Source organism: Schistocerca piceifrons, chromosome 9, assembly GCF_021461385.2.
Source record: "Schistocerca piceifrons isolate TAMUIC-IGC-003096 chromosome 9, iqSchPice1.1, whole genome shotgun sequence".
Classification (NCBI taxonomy): Eukaryota; Metazoa; Arthropoda; class Insecta; order Orthoptera; family Acrididae; genus Schistocerca; species Schistocerca piceifrons.
This window is the reverse complement of record NC_060146.1, coordinates 114,525,460-114,545,715: the sequence shown is the minus strand read 5'-3', so window position 1 is coordinate 114,545,715 and position 20,256 is coordinate 114,525,460. Positions and strand designations below refer to the sequence as shown.

General features: G+C 44.0%; 1 protein-coding gene across 4 annotated transcripts in view; it reads left to right on the top strand.

Annotated features, from left to right (window-relative positions):
* Nucleotides 1-425: 425 nt before the first annotated feature.
* Nucleotides 426-20,256, top strand: part of LOC124717130 (poly [ADP-ribose] polymerase tankyrase-2-like) — an 83,515-nt gene continuing 63,684 nt past the window's right edge. For 3 of the 4 annotated variants that reach the window (XM_047243867.1, XM_047243870.1, XM_047243868.1), the window contains exon 1: nucleotides 19,094-19,889. In XM_047243867.1, the coding sequence (XP_047099823.1) occupies nucleotides 19,105-19,889 (785 nt within the window). In that variant the 5' untranslated portion in view covers nucleotides 19,094-19,104. Of the gene's footprint in view, nucleotides 510-11,346; nucleotides 11,515-11,634; nucleotides 11,683-19,093; nucleotides 19,890-20,256 lie in introns of those variants that run through there. The other variant, XM_047243869.1, reaches the window with a different exon arrangement.

The following is a 20,256-nucleotide window of genomic DNA, read 5'->3' as shown; positions in this document are numbered from 1 at the left end:
CCTACCAGTTTAGTGTCTACGAGCGTCATAGTGTCCTCATGCAAAAAGTTTTTCGATCTCGAACGCTTATCACTCATGCTTGCCACGCTATTTCTGCAGACGACGGCTAAGTAAACAACATGAAATGACATTTGTTAAAATACCCAGAGTACTCTTCAGTTGTTGCCAACTTAACAGGGCATGAACGCTATTCCGGGAAAAAGAAACGAGAAATAAAATGGCGACGTACGACGCACACTCTCGTGATTGGCCTATTCCTCGGTTAGCTAGCCCTGGATTTATCTCGAGATCGTACAGCCGGTCCTGTGCAGGGATACTACGAACGTCAGACGTGTGCAAGTATCGCTGCGGTCAGGGGGCGGGGATTCTGGGGGAGTGGGGAGGCTGTGGACAGAATAGGTGGGAGGCGCCAGCCGCTGCCTGGCATATAAGGACAAAAAGGCGAAACTCGCGACCGACTACCACTGCACTGCATACAGTACTGGCTGCTGCGGCGCGGGACGTTTTTCGTAAGTCTCTACGCATTTCTTGCATCAGCGTGCGGTGTGCTGTGCGTATCACTTTAAAAATGAGGCAAACTAAAGAAAGGACCGACTTTTTTCCGAATTTATTACAAGACTTGTAGCGCAGCAGTCTTTCTGATGCTTTCGCATATCGTTTCGCATCAGTTATGTTCGTTAATGTCTACTGCGTCTCTCAGCATAATTTAATTGGCAGTATTTATCACTGTTACTCGTTGTATGTGTTCGAAACATGTCCCGTAAGCTTGTCGGATTTGATGAGGTTTGTGCGATGACTGGTGTACTTGGTAGAGAGCGCTAACAGTGCTGAACGTAAGGCGCTTGCGCATTGATTGTCGTTTTATTGCGGTATATTGATAATTTTTACTTATGGACCATCTGAAGCAACTGAATAAAACACAATTTTAGTGCCATACGTGTTTCGCCTTTATTTTCTGCGAGGCATCATCAGTGGCAGGTTGCGTGGTCAATTTCTTACATATTACGCTCCTGTTCCATTTTTGGTGTTGTTCTTCTTCTTAGGAATGCCAATTTGCGGTTTTTCCCCACATTCCACAGCACTATGAACTGAACGCTTGTTTCAATGCAATGTTTTGGTTTCTGTTGCCGACTGTCGGCAGCTCGTGGTCTTGTGGTACCGTTCTCGCTTCCGGCGCAGGGGGTCCCGGGTTCGATTCCCGGCAGGGTCAGGGATTTTTCCTGCCTCGAGATGACTGGGTGCTGTTGTGTCGTCTTCATCATCATCATTCATCCCCATTACGGTCGTAGGAATGCAATGGCAAACCACCTCCACTAGACCTTGCCTAGTACAGCGGTGCGGGTCTCCTGCATCGTCCACTACACTCCTTGGAGTATGGGACCTCATCATCAATCAACAGCGTACCAGTGGACGAACGGGATGGGAAAGACACAGTCAATATGGGACATAGTGCAATCAATTTTAGCAATTTTACCAGTTCTTCCGTAGTTTTAACGCCAGCCAATGGCACGACAGCATGCTACCCAGTTTCTGTATCATCTCTACACCAGATTTTCGCTACTTAGTGAGTAACATTTACTAGATTGTGAATGCAGTACATTAATTCATGGTTAATTCTCAGACAAATACACTGAAGTATACCAGACAGCGACTTATACCAATGCTTTTAGGTTATTTACATATTTCTAGCACTTCGATGATAGTGCGAAATTTATCACTACGATTGGCCATCTTTTCTCAATAGGATGGGAGTCAGAGTATTCTTGCATTCATAGGATAAAGTTGGAGAGTGAAAGATCTTCCTGCATTGTCTTTGACCAACGCTGTTTGCAACAGTGTCGCCGATTTAATTTCCAACTGACCAGAAGTACATTCTACATTTCATGTCTCGTGAAGGAAAGAGAGTGAACAGAGTCCGTAACTGCTGTTGAGCAAAGACTGTTCTGCACCTATCTTACAGCACCTATCCAAGTGCACAAGACCTTTCCAGATGCGTGCATGTCGAGGAGGTTAGCACACCTTATTGGTGTAGAGTAGATATGAGAGTCTTGTGGTGATATAACAACTGGTTAAGCAGAAACAAGCGGTTTATGCAAAATGGAGGTCCAGATGGACGGTGTTTGAAACATTTCCGCAAATCAACTGTGCTATCGATACTAGAGTATTGTTCTCGTATTGGGGTCAGTACCAAACAGGTATTGGCAAGAAAAAAACGCTCATAGAACATAAACCCATGCACTCCTAAGGTTGTACGGTTCTGCACTTAAACACTCTATAATGTTAAAGTCATGTACGAGGGCTATCCACAAAGTACATTACGTTTTGAAATTAAAAATAAATAAAGTATTGGAATTTTTTTTATTATATACAGATAAAAGCAACACTTAAATGCTACTTTTCTACACAGTTACCATTTAAATTATGGCACTTACCGTAGCGATGGACGAGCTTGAAAATTCCTTCGTCGTAAAATTCGTGGTTACCTCTTTTGGGACAGAAAAGGTGTGATTTTTGTGGATTTCCTGGAAAGAGGCACTACAATAAACTCTCAAAGGTATTGCCAAACTCTGCACAACCTCAGAAGAGCAATACAAAACAAGCGCAGGGGAAAGTTGGGCTCAAAGATCTTGCTGATTCACGACAACGCCCGGGCCCACACGGCAAATGCCACTCGTGAAGTTCTCGAATCTTTTAAGTGGGAGTTGTTTCCTCATCCTCCGTACAGTCCCGACCTGGCACCGAGCGACTTCCACTTATTCCCAGCAATGAAGAAGTGGTTGGCTATGCAGCGTTTTGATGACGACGCACAGCTTCAAGAAGAGGTAACCACGTGGTTGAAGGCGCAGGCGGCCGAATTTTACGACGAAGGAATTTCCAAGCTCGTCCATCGCTACGATAAGTGCCTTAATTTAAATGGCAACTATGTAGAAAAGTAGTATTTAAGTGTGGCTTTCATCTCTATATAATAAAAAAAATTTCCAATACTTTATTAATTTTTAATTCCAAAACGTAATGTACTTTGTGGATAGCCCTCGTAATTTGCGAAATATTAGTCATGCGGAGTGCAATGCTCTTAATACTCTAATGCAAGACATATATGTCTAACACGTAACATACATCCACCCTGCAAGTTTTTTATCCTTCTGACTTCGGTGCCAAGCTTTAAGATGGTAAAACTACTTCCTTCTACACCAAAGAAAAACATAATCTTTGTGACACACGTACAATATAGCTTTCTGGAGATGTATAGTGACCACTGTTCACATCCAGAAACTATGCTGTGCTCCCATCTGTTCTATAAAATGGTCGCCAGCACCGGAAAAATCATCTTATTGGCAAACAGACAAATGCATAGCAGCGGTGATTGACACGTGAAATTAAACGCCATGCTGCACAAACTCTGTATACAGCACAACTATCAAGCAGATGTACACACATTGTTTGCAGTATCTCACAAACGTCTGTCAGTGAATTAGAATCAAAGTAGTTATGAAAACGACGACTCTATTCATGTCCAAAATGTGACCAGGAAATGGTATATTTCGTATGCTGAAACAGGTTTTCCATCGATTTGGTGGACATGCTGCACTAAATCTCTGAACACAATGCCTTCTTTTCACACACACGCACAGACACAAAACAACCGTCAAGCTTATGTATATACAGGGTCTGCAATACCTCACAAATCTTTGTCAGTGTCCTAGAATCAAAGTAGGTATGAAAACGACTACTCGATCCATGTCGAAAATGTGACCAGGGAATGGTATACTTCGCATGCATCTTCGTTTAAAGGAAGGCGCCGAAACAGGTTTTCCGTCCGCAGCTCGTGGTCGTGCGGTAGCGTTCTCCCTTCCTACGCCCGGGTTCACGGGTTCGATTCCCGGCGGGGTTAGGGATTTTCTCTGCCTCGTGATGACTGGGCGTCGTGTGCTGTCCTTAGGTGTAAGTAGTTCTAAGTTCTAGGGGACTGATGACCTCAGATGTTAAGTCCCATAGTGCTCAGAGCCATTTTGAAACAGGTTTTCCATCGGTCTGATGGACATGAGTCGTCACACATGCTTTGGAAGTCCTCTGCTGGTTGTGATGTGGAGAGATTTTCTGTTACGGACTGCAGGTAGATAGCGCTCTTACTCACATCCAGAACAACTTTCTAGATCATCCAGTTCACCAGTCAACTTCTGTAGGTGTCCTACCACCTCAGTAGACATACTGCTGAACTTTTTTTTTTAAAAAAAACCATAGGCAACTGCCCTGTAAGGTAACTGTTAGCAAGACCACATGGTTGTGATTGATAGAGAGTACAGAGAAATACATTGTAAATGCGGTTTGTTACAGTTTAAAACACTTAGGCAGTATTGCAAAGGGTCAAACACGGGATCTGCTCAGTACTTGTACATCGCAGCCCCAAACCTGGTAATACAACAATCTTCAACCGAGGAGGATGCAAAAGTTTTTTGTAGTCAAATGTCCAGGCACTTTGCAAAAATCTGTTAAGATGGGTGACTACAGATAACTTTGTGATTGCAGGTCGGCTTGCGATCTGACATATACAAATTTGTTAAACAGTCTATTACAGCTGTCTTATCGTTGTCCACGATTACTTTACTGTATCCCTGGGCCCCAGTGCTCCCATTTCGATTTTGTTCTCGTATTTCTGTTGCTATCACACACTCATTCCCACGTACAAGAATTTTCCTGCACTAAGCAGACATCGAAGTACTCTCTCATTCTCCTACAATTTTCCCGCATTTTGTCGTATCTTCCCCATTTATATGTATTTTATGTTGATTTTAGTAATATTTTACCGATTTTCGGGTCATTTTTTCCCGATTTGTTTCGTTATGTGTATGCTCATATTGCTATCATAACAAGGTGTGGTTTGATTTTATATGTGTAATATCCATTAACCTACAAAAAATTCCTGCGAATTTCCCTCTTTCTGATGATCTACATGCATGGATTTCGGATTGGAAGAGCATGAAAGTAATAGAACTAGATAGTTGAAAGTATGCTAACCCTCGTTTCGTAGCTATACGAGACTATGAGTGCAGAGTGCAAAGAATATGGGGAAACTTGAAGTCTGGAAACAATTCAATGTCTCACACCAATGCTTCAAAGGACGTGTCTGCAGACTCGGTTGTGGTGCAGATGATGGAAAATAAAAGTCTGGAAACAGTTCTGCATGTTCACTTCATTCCAACTCCTAGTTGTTGGCAGCTGCAACAGGGTGATTACCTCTGTACGAAGCTGATTTCTCCTGCTGCTGCCTCGATCTTCCATAAGTATGTGCTCCTATTACCTACCACGTGTGGTCTGCTATTTCTGTTTATACCATCCAACTCTGATAAATGCCCCGTCGATGAAATACACGTACACTTATCGATGTTTGGGGTTAAAGGGCCGACGTTATCCTGTTGTAAACACACGTGCTATTTCATGTGCAAGATTCCCAGCCTGGACCTCTAGGGGTTTTTCACAGTGAGTACTCTAAGGTTTAGCTACTTTCCATTTTCCTTAGTAGAAAGATGTTTTTTTTATTAGGTGTGGCTCATGTGTATGTTCTTTTAGCCCATAACTATGGCATTGTATTCCACGTTGCCGTCTGCTTTCCCACCAAATTAAAATTTGCGTGCCACTCATGGAAAAAAAATTCATTTAGTTTAACTGTTACATGTATAAGATTTAAGTCGCCGTCTCCCAGTTAGGAGTTTTGCTACAGTTCTCTACTGCCCCTGTTTCAATATGTTCCTTTGCATTCACAATGTAATCTTGACGTTTTTCATATAATTTTTTGTCTACATCTACATTTATACTCCGCAAGCCACCCAATGGTGTGTGGCGGAGGGCACTTTACGTGCCACTGTCATAACCTCCCTTTCCTGTTCCAGTCGCGCATGGTTCGCGGGAAGAACGACTGCCGGAAAGCCTCCGTGCGCGCTCGAATCTCTCTAATTTTACATTCGTGATCTCCTCGGGAGGTATAAGTAGGGGGAAGCAATATATTCGATACCTCATCCAGAAACGCACCCTCTCGAAACCTCGTGAGCAAGCTACACCGCGATGCAGAGCGCCTCTCTTGCAGAGTCTGCCACTTGAGTTTGTTTAACATCTCCGTAACGCTATCACGGTTACCAAATAACCCTGTGACGAAACGCGCCGCTCTTCTTTGGATCTTCTCTATCTCCTCCGTCAACCCGATCTGGTACGGATCCCACACTGATGAGCAATACTCAAGTATAGGTCGAACGAGTGTTTTGTAAGCCACCTCTTTTGTTGATGGACTACATTTTCTAAAGACTCTCCCAATGAATCTCAAACTGGCACCCGCCTTACCAACAATTAACTTTATATGATCATTCCACTTCAAATCGTTCCGCACGCATACTCCCAGATATTTTACAGAAGTAAGTGCTACCAGTGTTTGTTCTGCTATCATATAATCATACAATAAAGGATCCTTCTTTCTATGTATTCGCAATACATTACATTTGTCTATGTTAAGGGTCAGTTGCCACTCCCTACACCAAGTGCCTATCCGCTGCAGATCTTCCTGCATTTCGCTACAATTTTCTAATGCTGCAACTTCTCTGTATACTACAGCATCATCCGCGAAAAGCCGCATGGAACTTCTGACACTATCTGCTAGGTCATTTATATATATTGTGAAAAGCAATGGTCCCAAAACACTCCCCTGTGGCACGCCAGAGGTTACTTTAACGTCTGTAGACGTCTCTCCATTGAGAACAACATGCTGTGTTCTGTTTGCTAAAAACTCTTCGATCCAGCCACACGGCTGGTCTGATATTCCGTAGGCTCTTACTTTTTCAGGTGACAGTGCGGAACTGTATCGAACGCCTTCCGGAAGTCAAGAAAAATGGCATCTACATCGGAGCCTGTATCTAATATTTTCTGGGTCTCATGAACAAATAAAGCGAGTTGGGTCTCACACGATCGCTGTTTCCGGAATTCATGTTGATTCCTACAGAGTAGATTCTGGGTTTCCAGAAATGACATGATACGCGAGCGAAAAACATGTTCTATAATTCTACAACAGATCGACGTCAGAGATATAGATCTATAGTTTTGCGCATCTGCTCGACAACCCTTCTTGAAGACTGGGACTACGTGTGCTCTTTTCCAATCATTTGGAACCTTCCGTTCCTCTAGAGACTTGCGGTACACGGCTGTTAGAAGGGGGGGGGGGGGGGGGGGGGGCGGCGGCAAGTTCTTTCGCGTACTCTGTGTAGAATCGAATTGGTATCCCGTCAGGTCCAGTGGACTTTCCTCTGTTGAGTGATTCCAGTTGCTTTTCTATTCCTGGGACACTTATTTCGATGTCAGCCATTTTTTCGTTTGTGCGAGGATTTTGAGATGGCGTGTAAAAGTTATTATTGGCTTCTGTTTCTTGTCATGTTTTTTCCTTTTTCATACAAATCAGTAATCCGAATTGTGAACGGCCGGGCTCGTTGGTCCCGCGTTCTTCTTCCCGTCAACAGATGGCTGTACTTTTGCCAATCTGGTTTACCAGTTTCCTTCCTCCTTCATGTACGCCACTCCGCACTCTGCGCTCGCTGGTGGCACGCCATGTCTTATACTTTCCAAAGCGGCGCTCGGAGTCGCAGTGTACTGGGGCTCTTTCTATACTTCATTATCCCGACAGTCGTTCATTGTATCGTCTGCTGTCACTTTCCCATTGTCCGCAGCTTGTGGTCTAGTGGCTAGCGTGGCTACCTCTGCATCACGGGGTTCCAGGTTCGATTCTTGGCCGGGTTGGTGATTTTCTGTGCCTGGGGACTGTGTGTTTGTATTGTCCTCACCATTTCATCTTCATCATAATCATCACTCGTGACAGGGGCTGGATTGGACTGTGTAAAAATTGGGACTTTGTCTGGGCGCTGATGACCGCGCAGTTGGGCGCCAAGCAAACCAGTCATCACTTTTCCACTGACTTACATATTACAGCGCCCAACCCGAACACTATTTGTGAATAGTGTTATATGGTACTTTTTTCTGTCATGTGTACTTCAAATGGTTCAAATGGCTCTGAGCACTATGGGACTTAACATCTCAGGTGATCAGTGTCCTAGAACTTAGAACTACTTAAACCTAAGTACAACACACACATCCATACCCGAGCCAAGATTCGAACCTGCAACCGTAGCAGCAACACGGTTCCGGACTGACACGCCTAGAACCGCTCGGCCACTGCGGCTGGCTTCATGTGTACGAATGCGTATAAATGTTATTATTGGCTTCTGTTTCTTGTTTATTTTCACTATCACACACGATAAGCATGTAATTGCCCGAAATCCATCATGATCTTCAAACTTACAACTGAGGCAATATTTTCAATCTCTTCTGGAATGGTTAGTTGCAGGTGTTCCTCCGGCAGAATTGTTTGTAATTTAGTGAACTATTGAAAATGAATTTAATAAATAAATCCCGTCAAGGTAACATTGTTCACTGACACAATGGGATTGTAATTAAAAACTCAAATATTTGATAATATTACTGAAATATCAGTGAATGGCGATCAAACCTCAGTGGCCGCACTAAGTTAAAGTGTACGTCTGAGAAACGATTTACACAAAGAGAAAGTTGGTAATCTTTCATTCATTATGGTCATTTTGTTACCTCTCAAAGCATATGCTATACAATGTACGTAAGATATGAATAAAATCGCACGTTCTAAGTACAGTTATAAGACTCGAAGAGGCCAGGTTAATAGGAGCATGCTACTGCCCTCTGTTCATTTGTGCTTACAGCTTTTACATAGCGTGTTCCATTTATTATTTATTTAGCATTTTCTTCTAGTGCTCATTTGCATAATCAGTAAACTATTAAATACCATTGATAGATAGATAGATATTCAGCGATCACAGGCCCTGCAGACCATGCGCTGCTTCCACAAACTGCCTCCATTCTTTCCTGTTTTGTGCCCGGTTCCTCCAGGTGTCTTCAATTCCGAAGGCTGCTAGATCCTTCGCTAGGTCGTCCATCCAGCGCTGCCTCGGTCATCCAATGGGGCGTTTGGTGTTTGGTTTCCCCGCTACTACCATCTTCGCCTGTCTTCCATCTGGCATACGGGCTACACGGCCCACCCATTGCATTCTTTTGCTCTTTATTTTCTGTAGGATAGTTGGTTGTCGCATCAGCAGGTAGATTTCCTCGCTTTTCCTCCATTCTCCGTTATCTAAAACTGGTCCCCATACTTTCTCTTTACTCTTCTTTCATATAGTAAGATTTTCCTTTTCTCGCTTAGTCATGCTGCATGTTTTCAACCGTACATTACTGCTGGGCATATCACTGTGCTGTAGATTTTCACGTTAGTGTTCACTGAGATCGAGTTAGAGCTGAGCGTCTCTCTGAGGGAATGCGTGCATTTCATTCCCAATGCTATTCTTTCCTTGATGTCCATTTTTATGTTGTCGTCCGTGGTAAACCAAGATCACAAATATTTGAACTGCTGTACTCTCTTGAACCTCTTGCCATCTATCTCAAGAAATACTTTCTGCTCTTGTCTTCTTCCTAATTGCATGAACTCTGTTTTGCCTCGATTCACTTTGAGCCCTACCTTCCGTGCATAATTGTCCATTTTCTGGTACATTTCTTTCAACTCGTGCTTTTATTCACTTAGTAGTACTATGTCATCTACAAGTTACAGTCAACCTCTACTCCAGCCCACTCCTGTTGCCTACACTCTTTTATTACTTGCTCTAAGATGACATTGAACAGAACACACGAGAGAGCATCCCCATATGTGAGGCCTCTCTCAATCTCGAATGTTTCTGATGTGGCTCCTCAAAAGCGTACTGCTGCCTTTGACCCTTCCATACAAGCTTGCACCATTCTCACTAGCTTCTCAGAGATTCTGAAGTCACGCATTGCATTGTATAGTCTGTTCCTGTGAATGCTGGCATATGCACGTTGAAAATCGACGAACAGGCTGTAGATATCTTCATCATATTCCCAGTGTTTTTCAAATAATTGTCCTAGTGAGAAATGTGATCTATTGTCAATCGGTTTGGTCGAAAGCCAGCTTGGTACTGCTGTAGGTTGCGATTTTCTGAGGATAATGATGGACAGCACCTTATACGTTACATTCAACAAGCTGTTTCCTCTGTAGTTACCACATTATATTGTATATTGGGCATATATTATAGTCAGTTTCCAGTATTCTGGCAGTGTCATCACCTCCCATAGGAACTGAATCAGTTTATATAGTGTAAGCTCTCATCTCCCTCCTTGATTAATTCTGATGTTATTCTGTCCTCCCCTGGGGCATTGTTGTTTCTGAGTCCTTTGATTGCGATCTTCACGTCTTATTCACTAACTTCCCATTCTTATTCATCTTTCCTTTCCTCCGTAGTGTTTGCAGGTAATATCTCATCTTGGTCTGGGCGATTCAACAGTTCTGAGAAGTATTCTTTCCATCTTTCTACAATTCTTTCCTTGTCATTTATCAAGTTGCCATTCTTATACCATTAAGTTTAAATCTTTAAAACCTGAGATGATAAGCGATGGAAGTGGGGAACTCAATCTTCTTACTGTGTACATCTGTGGCAGATTCAAAACAGTGACACATTTACACAATAATACTAGCCATGTAAAATCAGTTGTATTTTTAGACCAAGTAAAATACATGAAATGCCATTTTTTACATGTCTGCTTACATTAACTAGCAACTGATGCGTGTTATGCTATGATTGATCAAAGTCTGTGTTAGTAATTGTTTTTCTATGGGCTGTCATAATGTACATAACCACAGACATTCTTAACTGTTGTAATAATGATCGCAAAATCATGATCCCTGTCGGAACGATCATTTCTCGTCGCCACCTTCTCTGTAGTGTTTTCGGTTTCATCGTAGCATGTTTTGAAGACTGCATCAGCCATATTCGAGTCAGCGCTCATTAGCGCCATTATATTCCTAAAAAACCATAGTTACCCCCACCACCCGCTGTCCTGTGCTTGCACGTGCTACGTGCAAGACACACACCCATGCCTCTCTCCCTTTGCCAGAAAAATCAACTCTTAATGTCTTACAGCACAGTTCCAGCTGGAAAAGAGTACTTTATACCGGTCTCTCTGCAATAAATATAGGTATGACAAAAGAATACTCGCCGTTTAAAGAACACTTTCTAACAACTAATCGGATGTAAACAGAATTACGATGTCTTAAACGGTTTCGGATACATTTAAAGTAAGTAACGTTGCTAAATCATATATATGGGAGAACGAAGTGGTATCAGACTTGCTAAATTGTATAATCCAAGGTTGACTGAAATGTTAATTTACAATAGTAGCTTGTAGAAAGAAAATATATAGTGATTCAATAAATTACAGGTTTTTCATAAGTGTCCAAAATTGATGAAGATATTGTGAGGGAAGTTCTTCACTTGGCGCAACGCCTACGTCCTTGCATTATGTTCTGCAGGACCATAAGTTGGCTTATCTGCATTTTTCTGGCAACAGTCATAGCAACAAATTACAATGGCACAGACTCCGTTACAGGTAAAGAATGCACCTTTTTTGTAGATAAGTCTCAGCATCGTAACTAATGACAATTTTGCAGTGATTAATGAAGCAGGAGTTTAATGTTTTCATTCACATTTCTACCAATATCTTTTTCAGAATCTGGTCCTGAAGTCACAATCCATTACGTAAAAACAGACAAGCCAGGTAAGTGTTTCCTTTTGCAGGGTGTAGTGCATCATCACACCGTGGCATGGACACATCAAGTCGTTGCAATTCCGCTCCTGTAATATTGAGCAATACTGCCTCTATATCGCTCCATAATTGCTAAAGTATTGCCAGCGCATGATTTTGTGCATGAACTATCCTCTCGATTATGTCCCACAAATATTCGATGAGATCCGTGTTGGGCTGTCTGGATGACCAAATTATTCGCTCGAAATATCGAGAATGTTCTTGAAACCAATTGCAAGCACATGTGGACCAGAGACATGGCATGTTGTACCCATAAAAATTACATAGTTATTCGGAAGAACGAAATTCATGAATGGCTGCAAATGGTCTCCAGGCAGCCAAAATTAACCATTTCCAGTCAATGATTGGTTTGTTTGGATCCACAATCCATGTAACACGACCCACACCATTATGGAGCTACCAACAGCCTGCATACTGCCTTGACAACTTGGGTCCATGGCTTTACGGGGTCTACGCCACACTCGAACCCTACCATCAGCTCTCACCAACTGAAATAGCGGCTCATCTGACCAATCCACGGTTATCCAGACATCTAGGGTCCAACCGATATAGTAACGAGCCCAGGAGAGGCTCTCCAGGCAATGTGATGCTGATAGCAAAGGTACTCGAGTTTGCTGCCGTAGCCCATTAACGCCAAATTCCACCGCACTGTCCTAATGGATATGTTCATCATTTATCTCACTTTAATACCTGCGGTTATTCCGCGCAGTGTTGCTTATCTGTTAGCACTGACAACTCCACGCAAATGGCTGTGCTCTCAGTCGTTAAGTGAAGGCCGTCGACATCCGCATTATCTGTGGTGAGAGACAATGCCTGAAATTTGGTAATCTCAGCACACTCTTGACACTGTGGAATGCGAAATATGGAATTCCCTAACGATTTTCGTTATCAGATAGATTATATAATTGTAAGACAGAAATTTAGGAACCAGGTTTCAAATTGTAAGACATTTCCAGGGGCAGATGTGGACTCTGACCACAATCTACTGGTTATGAACTGCAGGTTAAAACTGAAGAAACTGCAAAAAGGTGGGAATTTAAGGAGATGGGACCTGGATAAACTGAAAGAACCAGAGATTGTACAGAGTTTCAGGAAGAGCATAAGGGAACAATCGACAGAAATGGGGGAAAGAAATACACTAGAAGGAGAATGGGTAGCTTTGAGGGATGAAATAGTGAAGGCAGCAGAGGATCAAATAGATAAAAAGACGAGGACTAGCAGAAACCCTTGGGTAACAGAAGAAATATTGAATTTAATTGATCAAAGGAGAAAATATAAAAATGCAGCAAATGAAGCAGGCAAAAAGGAATACAAACGTCTCAAAAATGAGATCGACAGGAATTGCAAAATGGCTAATCAGGTATGGTTAGAGGACAAATGTAAGGATGTAGAGGCTTATCTCACTAGGGGTAAGATAGATACTGCCTACAGGAAAATTAAAGAGACCTTTGGAGAAAGGAGAAGCACTTGCATGAATATCAAGAGCTCAGATGGAAACTCAGTTCTAAGCAAAGAAGGGAAAGCAGAAAGGTGGAAGGAGTATATAGAGGGCCCATACAAGGGCGATGTACTTGAGGACAATATTATGGAAATAGAAGAGGATGTAGATGAAGAAGAAATGGGAGATATGATACTGCGTGAAGAGTTTGACAGAGCACTGAAAGACCTGAGTCGAAACAAGGCCCCCGGAATAGACAAAATTCCATTAGAACTACTGACAGCCTTGGGAGAGCCAGTCCTGACAAAACTCTACCATCTGGTGAGCAAGATGTATGAGACAGGCGAAATACCCTCAGACTACAAGAAGAATATAATAATTCCAATCCCAAAGAAAGCAGGTGTTGACAGATGTGAAAATTACTGAACTATCAGTTTAATAAGTCACAGCTGCAAAATACTAACGCGAATTCTTTCGAGATGAATGGAAAAACTGATAGAAGCCGACCTCGGGGAAGATCAGTTTGGATTCTGTAGAAATGTTGGAACACGTGAGGCAATACTGACCCTACGACATCTTAGAAGAAAGATTAAGGAAAGGCAAACCTACGTTTCTAGCATTTGTAGACTTAGAGAAAGCTTTTGACAATGTTGATTCGAATACTCTCTTTCAAATTCTGAAGGTGGCAGGGGTAAAATACAGGGAGCGAAAGGCTATTTACAATTTGTACAGAAACCAGTTGGCAGTTATAAGAGTCGATGGGTATGAAAGGGAAGCAGTGGTTGGGAAGGGAGTGAGACAGGGTTGTAGCCTATCCCCGATGTTATTCAATATGTATATCGAGGAAGCACTAAGTGAAACAAAAGAAAAGTTTGGAGTAGGTATTAAAATCCATGGAGAAGAAAAATAAAACCTTGAGGTTCGCCGATGACATTGTAATTCTGTCAGAGACAGCAAAGGACTTGGAAGAACAGTTGAACGGAATGGACAGTGTCTTGAAAGGAGGGTATAAGATGAACATCAACAAAAGCAAAACGAGGATAATGGAATGTAGTCGAATTAAGTCGGGTGATGCTGAGAGAATTAGATTAGGAAATGAGACACTTAAAGTAGTAAAGGAGTTTTGCTATTTGGGGGGCAAAATAGCTGATGATGGTCGAAGTAGAGAAGATATAAAATGTAGACTGGCAGTGGCAAGGAAAGCGTTTCTGAAGAAGAAAAATTTGTTAACATCGAGTATAGATTTAAATGTCAGGAAGTCGTTTCTGAAAGTATTTGTATGGAGTGTAGGCATGTATGGAAGTGAAACGTGGACGATAAATAGTTTAGACAAGAAGAGAATAGAAGCTTTCGAAATGTGGAGCTACAGAAGAATGCTGAAGATTAGATGGATAGATCACATAACTAATGAGGAGGTATTGAATAGAATTGGGGAGGAGAGGAGCTTGTGGCACAACTTGACTAGAAGAAGGGATCGGTTGGTAGGACATGTTCTGAGACATCGAGGGATCATCAATTTAGTGTTGGAGGGCAGCGTTGAGGGTAAAAATCGTAGAGGGAGACCATGAGATGAATACACTAAGCAGATTCAGAAGGATGTAGGCTGCAGTAGGTGCTGGGAGATGAAGAAGCATGCACAGGATAGAGTAGCATGGAGAGCTGCATCAAACCAGTCTCAGGACTGAAGACCACAACAACAACAACAACAACAATTTTCGAAATGGAGTGTTCCAAGTGTCTAACTCCAACTATCATTCCGCATTCAAAGTCTTTTACTTCCCGTCGTGCAGTTACCATAACGTCGGAAATATTTTCACATGAATCACCTGAGTACAAATGACACCTCTCCGAATTAACTGGCTTTTAAACCTTGTGTACACGATACTGCCGCCATCTGTAATGCGTATACTGTTAAGCCATGACTTTTGTCACCTCAGTGGTTACCTGTTTCACTACCAGCTGTATGTGGTAGGTATGTAGTTTAGCAAAGAAACATAGTTCAATGGCTTAATACATGTGATACACACATAAAAAAGTTCTGCATCACCTCAGTTCCGAGAGTTTTGGAACCTGTACACAAAATTGGAATAGAGATCAACATAAACATCATTTCCGCCCTTTTTATTGCTCACGAAAACCACACATTGCATGTTGTACCACCATAACGCGAGACCTTCAGAGGTGGTGGTCCAGATTGCTGTACAACAGGCTGTTCCAACCGAGCTCCAGGGAGCCGGAGCGCTCCGGAGCGCTCATTGCGGCAGCTCGGAGCCCGCGTGAAGGGGAAAGCCATCTCACTGCCCCCTGGCCGCATGAAGCCGCAACTGACGCAATAATACGTGTTCAATGGCAGCTATGACTAGCTGCGGGAGCCCTGTACCTCTATTGAGAGGGATGGTCGTTCGCAGTGTCTTGTAATTCATAAAGTATTTAATTATGCGAAGAGGTACAATATGCAACGACATTATACACGTCCTCACGCAGCGCACTACGATCACGTAGGAGGCGTTGCACGCAGAGAACTGGTAGCCAAACTTAAGAACAACATACCTGGAAACGTAAGTTTAAAAACGGTTTCGTAATACGGAGGGTATGAAAACATGCAACATAGTTCGTTTTCTGTGATGCGTTTATAATTTTCAGCTGAATGAGAGCGGAGAATACACTACTGAATCTGCAATTCGAGCAAGCTACAGGGTCGCTCACATCATTGCGACGAGTGGAAAGCCGTTTTCGGTGGGACCACTCGTAAAATCGTGCATGGTAGCAGTTGCAGTATGTTTGTTTCCAAAGGAGGTGCAGGCAATTGAAGGGGTTTGCCTGTCGAAGCAAACAATGTCTCGTCGAATCCTGGACACGGCAGCGGATTTAGAGACACAGGTCAGGAAAAACGCAAAGAGATTTGTTGCATTTTCGCTAGCGCTTGACGAAAGCACCGACATATCGGACTGTGCTCAGCTTGCAGTCTTTGTGCGTGGTGTCGACATGGAGCTGCAAGTAACTGAAGAACTCTTGGATGTGGTACCACTCGTTTACACCGCAACAGGACGTGACATTTTTGAAGCTGTTTGTGAATCAGTGGACAATATGAATTTGCCGTGGGATAAGCTCCATTCTGTAGCGACAGACGGTGCACCACAAATGATCGGATGTCACCAAGGTTTTGATTCTCGTTTGAAAAATAAACTCAGGGACGAATTCGGGAAAGACATTTTGACTCTTCATTGTTTTATTCACCAAGAGGCACTGTGTGCCGAAACGGAGAGCTAGGTGGCGTAATGAAAGATGTCGTGAAGTGTGTGAATTTTGTGCGGCGTCACGGTATGAATCATCGCCAATTCAAAGGATTCCTGAAAGATATGGAAGTGGAGTATGGGGGTATACCTACCACAGTACAGTTCGTTGGCTGTCGGGGAAAAGTTCTTGATGTTTTCTTTGCCATTCGTGAGGAAATATCCCTTTTTATCGAAATGAAAGGGGAAGAAATGCGTTGTCTGAAAGATATAAAATAGATATCAGACCTGGCGTTCCTAGCTGACATAACTATGCATCTGAATAATTTAAATCTGTCATTGCAGGGCAAAGGGCAGCTAATCGTTGACATGCACGACCAGATCAAAACGTTCATGGAAAAGTTACGTTTATTTGAGAGGCATATCAGTAATGGACATTTAACGTTCTTCAATCGTCTTGCATCTTTAAAACTATGTGAAGGTACTACTTTCCGCGATTACCAAGCAAAGTTAAAGCAGCTCATCACGTCGTTTGAAACACGATTCCGAGACCTCACTAGTTTGGAAATGGAACTTAAGGTGTTCAGCACTCCTTTTTCAGTTTCTGTTTCAGTTTCAGTTTCTGGTGTAGCATGAATTGTCATCGTCACTTCAATTAGAGATTATTGATTTGCAAAATTCAACTTTGTTGAAAGAGAGGTACTACAACACGATGGATTTGTCACGATGGTATCGTTCATTACAGCAAAAAACATTTCCAAAGCTTCACAACAATGCCGCTCAGATGAAGTGCATGTTTGGATCTACGCATTGTTGTGAGCAGATTTTCTCAGCAATGAAAAGAGTAAAAAGTAAGGAACGATCGTTTCTTCAGGATGCAACAATGAAGGCCATCCTCCGCCTTAACGCTGCGAACACTTTGACGTCTGATATTTCCGATCTTGTAACAAAAAGAAAATGTCAAGCTGCAAAGGCCCGATAAATTTAGTATGTGATTCCTTGTAAAACAGTTGTTCCTTATTTATTTCCTGAACATCGTATTTCCTGGTGTAGCATGTCACCAACGTCTTAGCAGCTAAGAGTATGAGGTTGTCGATCTTGTAAGACGCAGCTGGCGCATCAAAACGCTTGCCTTGGCACCTGCCTCAGCCAGCCGTGCCACGTGCCGGCCCAAATGAATGGTCACAGTGAGCGACACGGCTCCCCGGAGCAGTGAGCGCTCCGTGGCCCACAACGGAGCCGACGAGCTGGAACAGCCTGCTGTACACAACAGTACCTTTAATACCCAGTAGCACGTCCTCTTGCGTTGATGCATGCCTGTATTTGTCGTGGCATACTATCCACAAGTTCATCAAGGCACTGTTGATCCAGATTGTCCCACTCCTCAATGGTGATTTGGCGTAAATCCCTCAGAGTGGTTGGTGGGTCACGTCATCCATAAACAGCACTTTTCAGTCTATCCCAGGCACTTTCGATAGGATTCATGTCTGGAGAACATGCTGGCCACTCTAGTCGAGTGATATCATTATCCCGAAGGAAGTCATTCACAAACGTGCATGATGGGAGTGCGAATTGTCGTCCATGGAGACGAATGCCTCGCCAATACACTGCCAATATGGTTGCACTATTGATCGGAGGATGGCATTCAGGTATCATACAGCCATTATGGAGTCTTCTACGACCACCAGCGGCATAAGTCGCCTCCACATAATTCCACCCTAAAACAGTAGGGAACCTCCACCTTACTGCACTCGCTGATGTCGAAGACATTCAGCCTGACTGGGTTGCCTCCAAACACGTCAGCGACGATTGTCTGGTTGAAGGCATATCCGACACTCATCGGTGAAGAGAACGTGATGCCAATCCTGTGGCAGTCCATTCGGAATATTGTTGGGCCCATCTGTACCACGCTGCACGGTGTCGTGGTTTCAAAGATGGATCTCGCCGTGGACGCTGGGTGTGAAGTTGCGCATCGTGCAGCCTATTGCGCACAGTTTGAGTCATAACACGACGTCCTGTGGCTGCACGAAAAGCATTATTCAACATGGTGGCGTTGCTGTCAGGGTTCCTCCGAGCCATAATCCATAGGTAGCGGTCATCCACTGCAGTAGTAGCCCTTGGGCAGCATGTCATCGACAGTTCCTGTCTCTCCGTATCTCCTCCATGTCTGAACAACATCGCTTTGGTTCACTTTGAGACACCTGGACACTTCCCATGTTGAGAGCCCTCCCTGGCACAAAGTAACAATGCGGACGCTATCGAAGCGTGGTATTGACTGTCAGGGCACGGCTGAACTACAGGCAACAAGAGCCGTGTATCTCCTTCCTGGTGGAATGACTGGAACTGATCGGCTGTCGGACCCCCTCTGTCTAATAGGCACTGCTCGTGTTTTGTTGTTTACATCTGTGGGGGTATTAGTGGCATATCTGAACAAAGGGACTGTGTCTGTGATACAATGTCCACAGTCAACGTCTATCTTCAGGAATTCTGGGAACTGGGGTGAAGCAAAACATTTTTTGATGTTTGTATTTGCCAGCAGACTGGTGCCTGTGAAAAGTTTGTAGCCATGCTGTCCAGGTTTATCAGCTATTCTAAATAGTTCAAATGGCTCTGAGCACTATGGGACTGAACTTCTGAGGTCATCAGTCCCCTAGAACTTAGAACTAATAAAACCTAACTAACATAAGGACATCACACACATCCATGTCCGAGGCAGGATTCGAACCTGCGATCGTAGCTGTCGCACAGTTCCAGACTGTAGTGCCTAGAACCGCTCGGCCACTCCAGTCGGCTTATCAGCTATCTTATACTCTCCTCCCCTACACCCACAGCATTATGTGTGGTTTGTGTTCACATTCGCTTCACCTTCCAAAGTTCAATAAGGGGTACTTGAGAGTATTATACGAGTGGCACCGTTTTTCAGAATCATTCACAGTGGATCGAGTTCCGGAAGGTATGGAGACCTCAGCCGTGGACCTAGCCACCCTCCTGGACGCCGGGGACGGCGCCGTGGTGACTCTGGTGGCGGGCGAGACTCGTCTGGCGGCGCACAGGGCCGTCCTGACCGCGAGGAGCCCCGTGTTGGCTGCCATGTTGCAGGAGGCCGGCGGCGGCCATATCAGCGTGCCGGGCGTGGAGGGCGCGGTGCTGCGCCAGCTGCTGGCCTACTTGTACACACTGCGGGCTCCCCAGCTGCCGGCGCTCGCACCCCACCTGCTGGCTGCCGCTGACAGGTACGGCCTGTCTGCTCTGAAGGCAGAGTGCGAGCAGCAGGTGGCCACACAGCTGTCTGTCGAGACTGCTGCTGCCACAGCTGTCCTCGCGATGAGGCACAACTCCGACAGCCTCAGGCGCGATGCTGTTGCCTTTGTAAAGGCCCACTTGCCCCGTGTGATGGCCACGCGGGGCTGGGCTGATGCTGTGGCCGACCACCCACAATCTGTTGCGGAGTTAACTCGCCTCGTTTCACAGCCACCGACGGAAACCAGGTAAGTGTGGAAGAAACTCATCTGTATAGCTCAGTTATACATGTGAGGCTACAATATCTCTCAAAAAATGTGTGTGAAATCTTATGGGACTTAACTGCTAAGGTCATCAATCCCTAAGCTTACACGCTACATAACCCAAATTATCCTAAGGACAAACACACACATCCGTGCCCGAGGGAAGACTCTAACCTCTGCCGGTACCAGATGCACAGTCCGTGACTGCAGCGCCTTAGACCGCACGGCTAATCCCACGCGGCATGTCTCTCGTGGAGTTTCATTAGATATGGCTGTATAGTCAAGTACACCGTCATTGACATCCATTTTCTGTTGCCTCGTGATTCTTCCATCAACCTCTCATAATAGATTC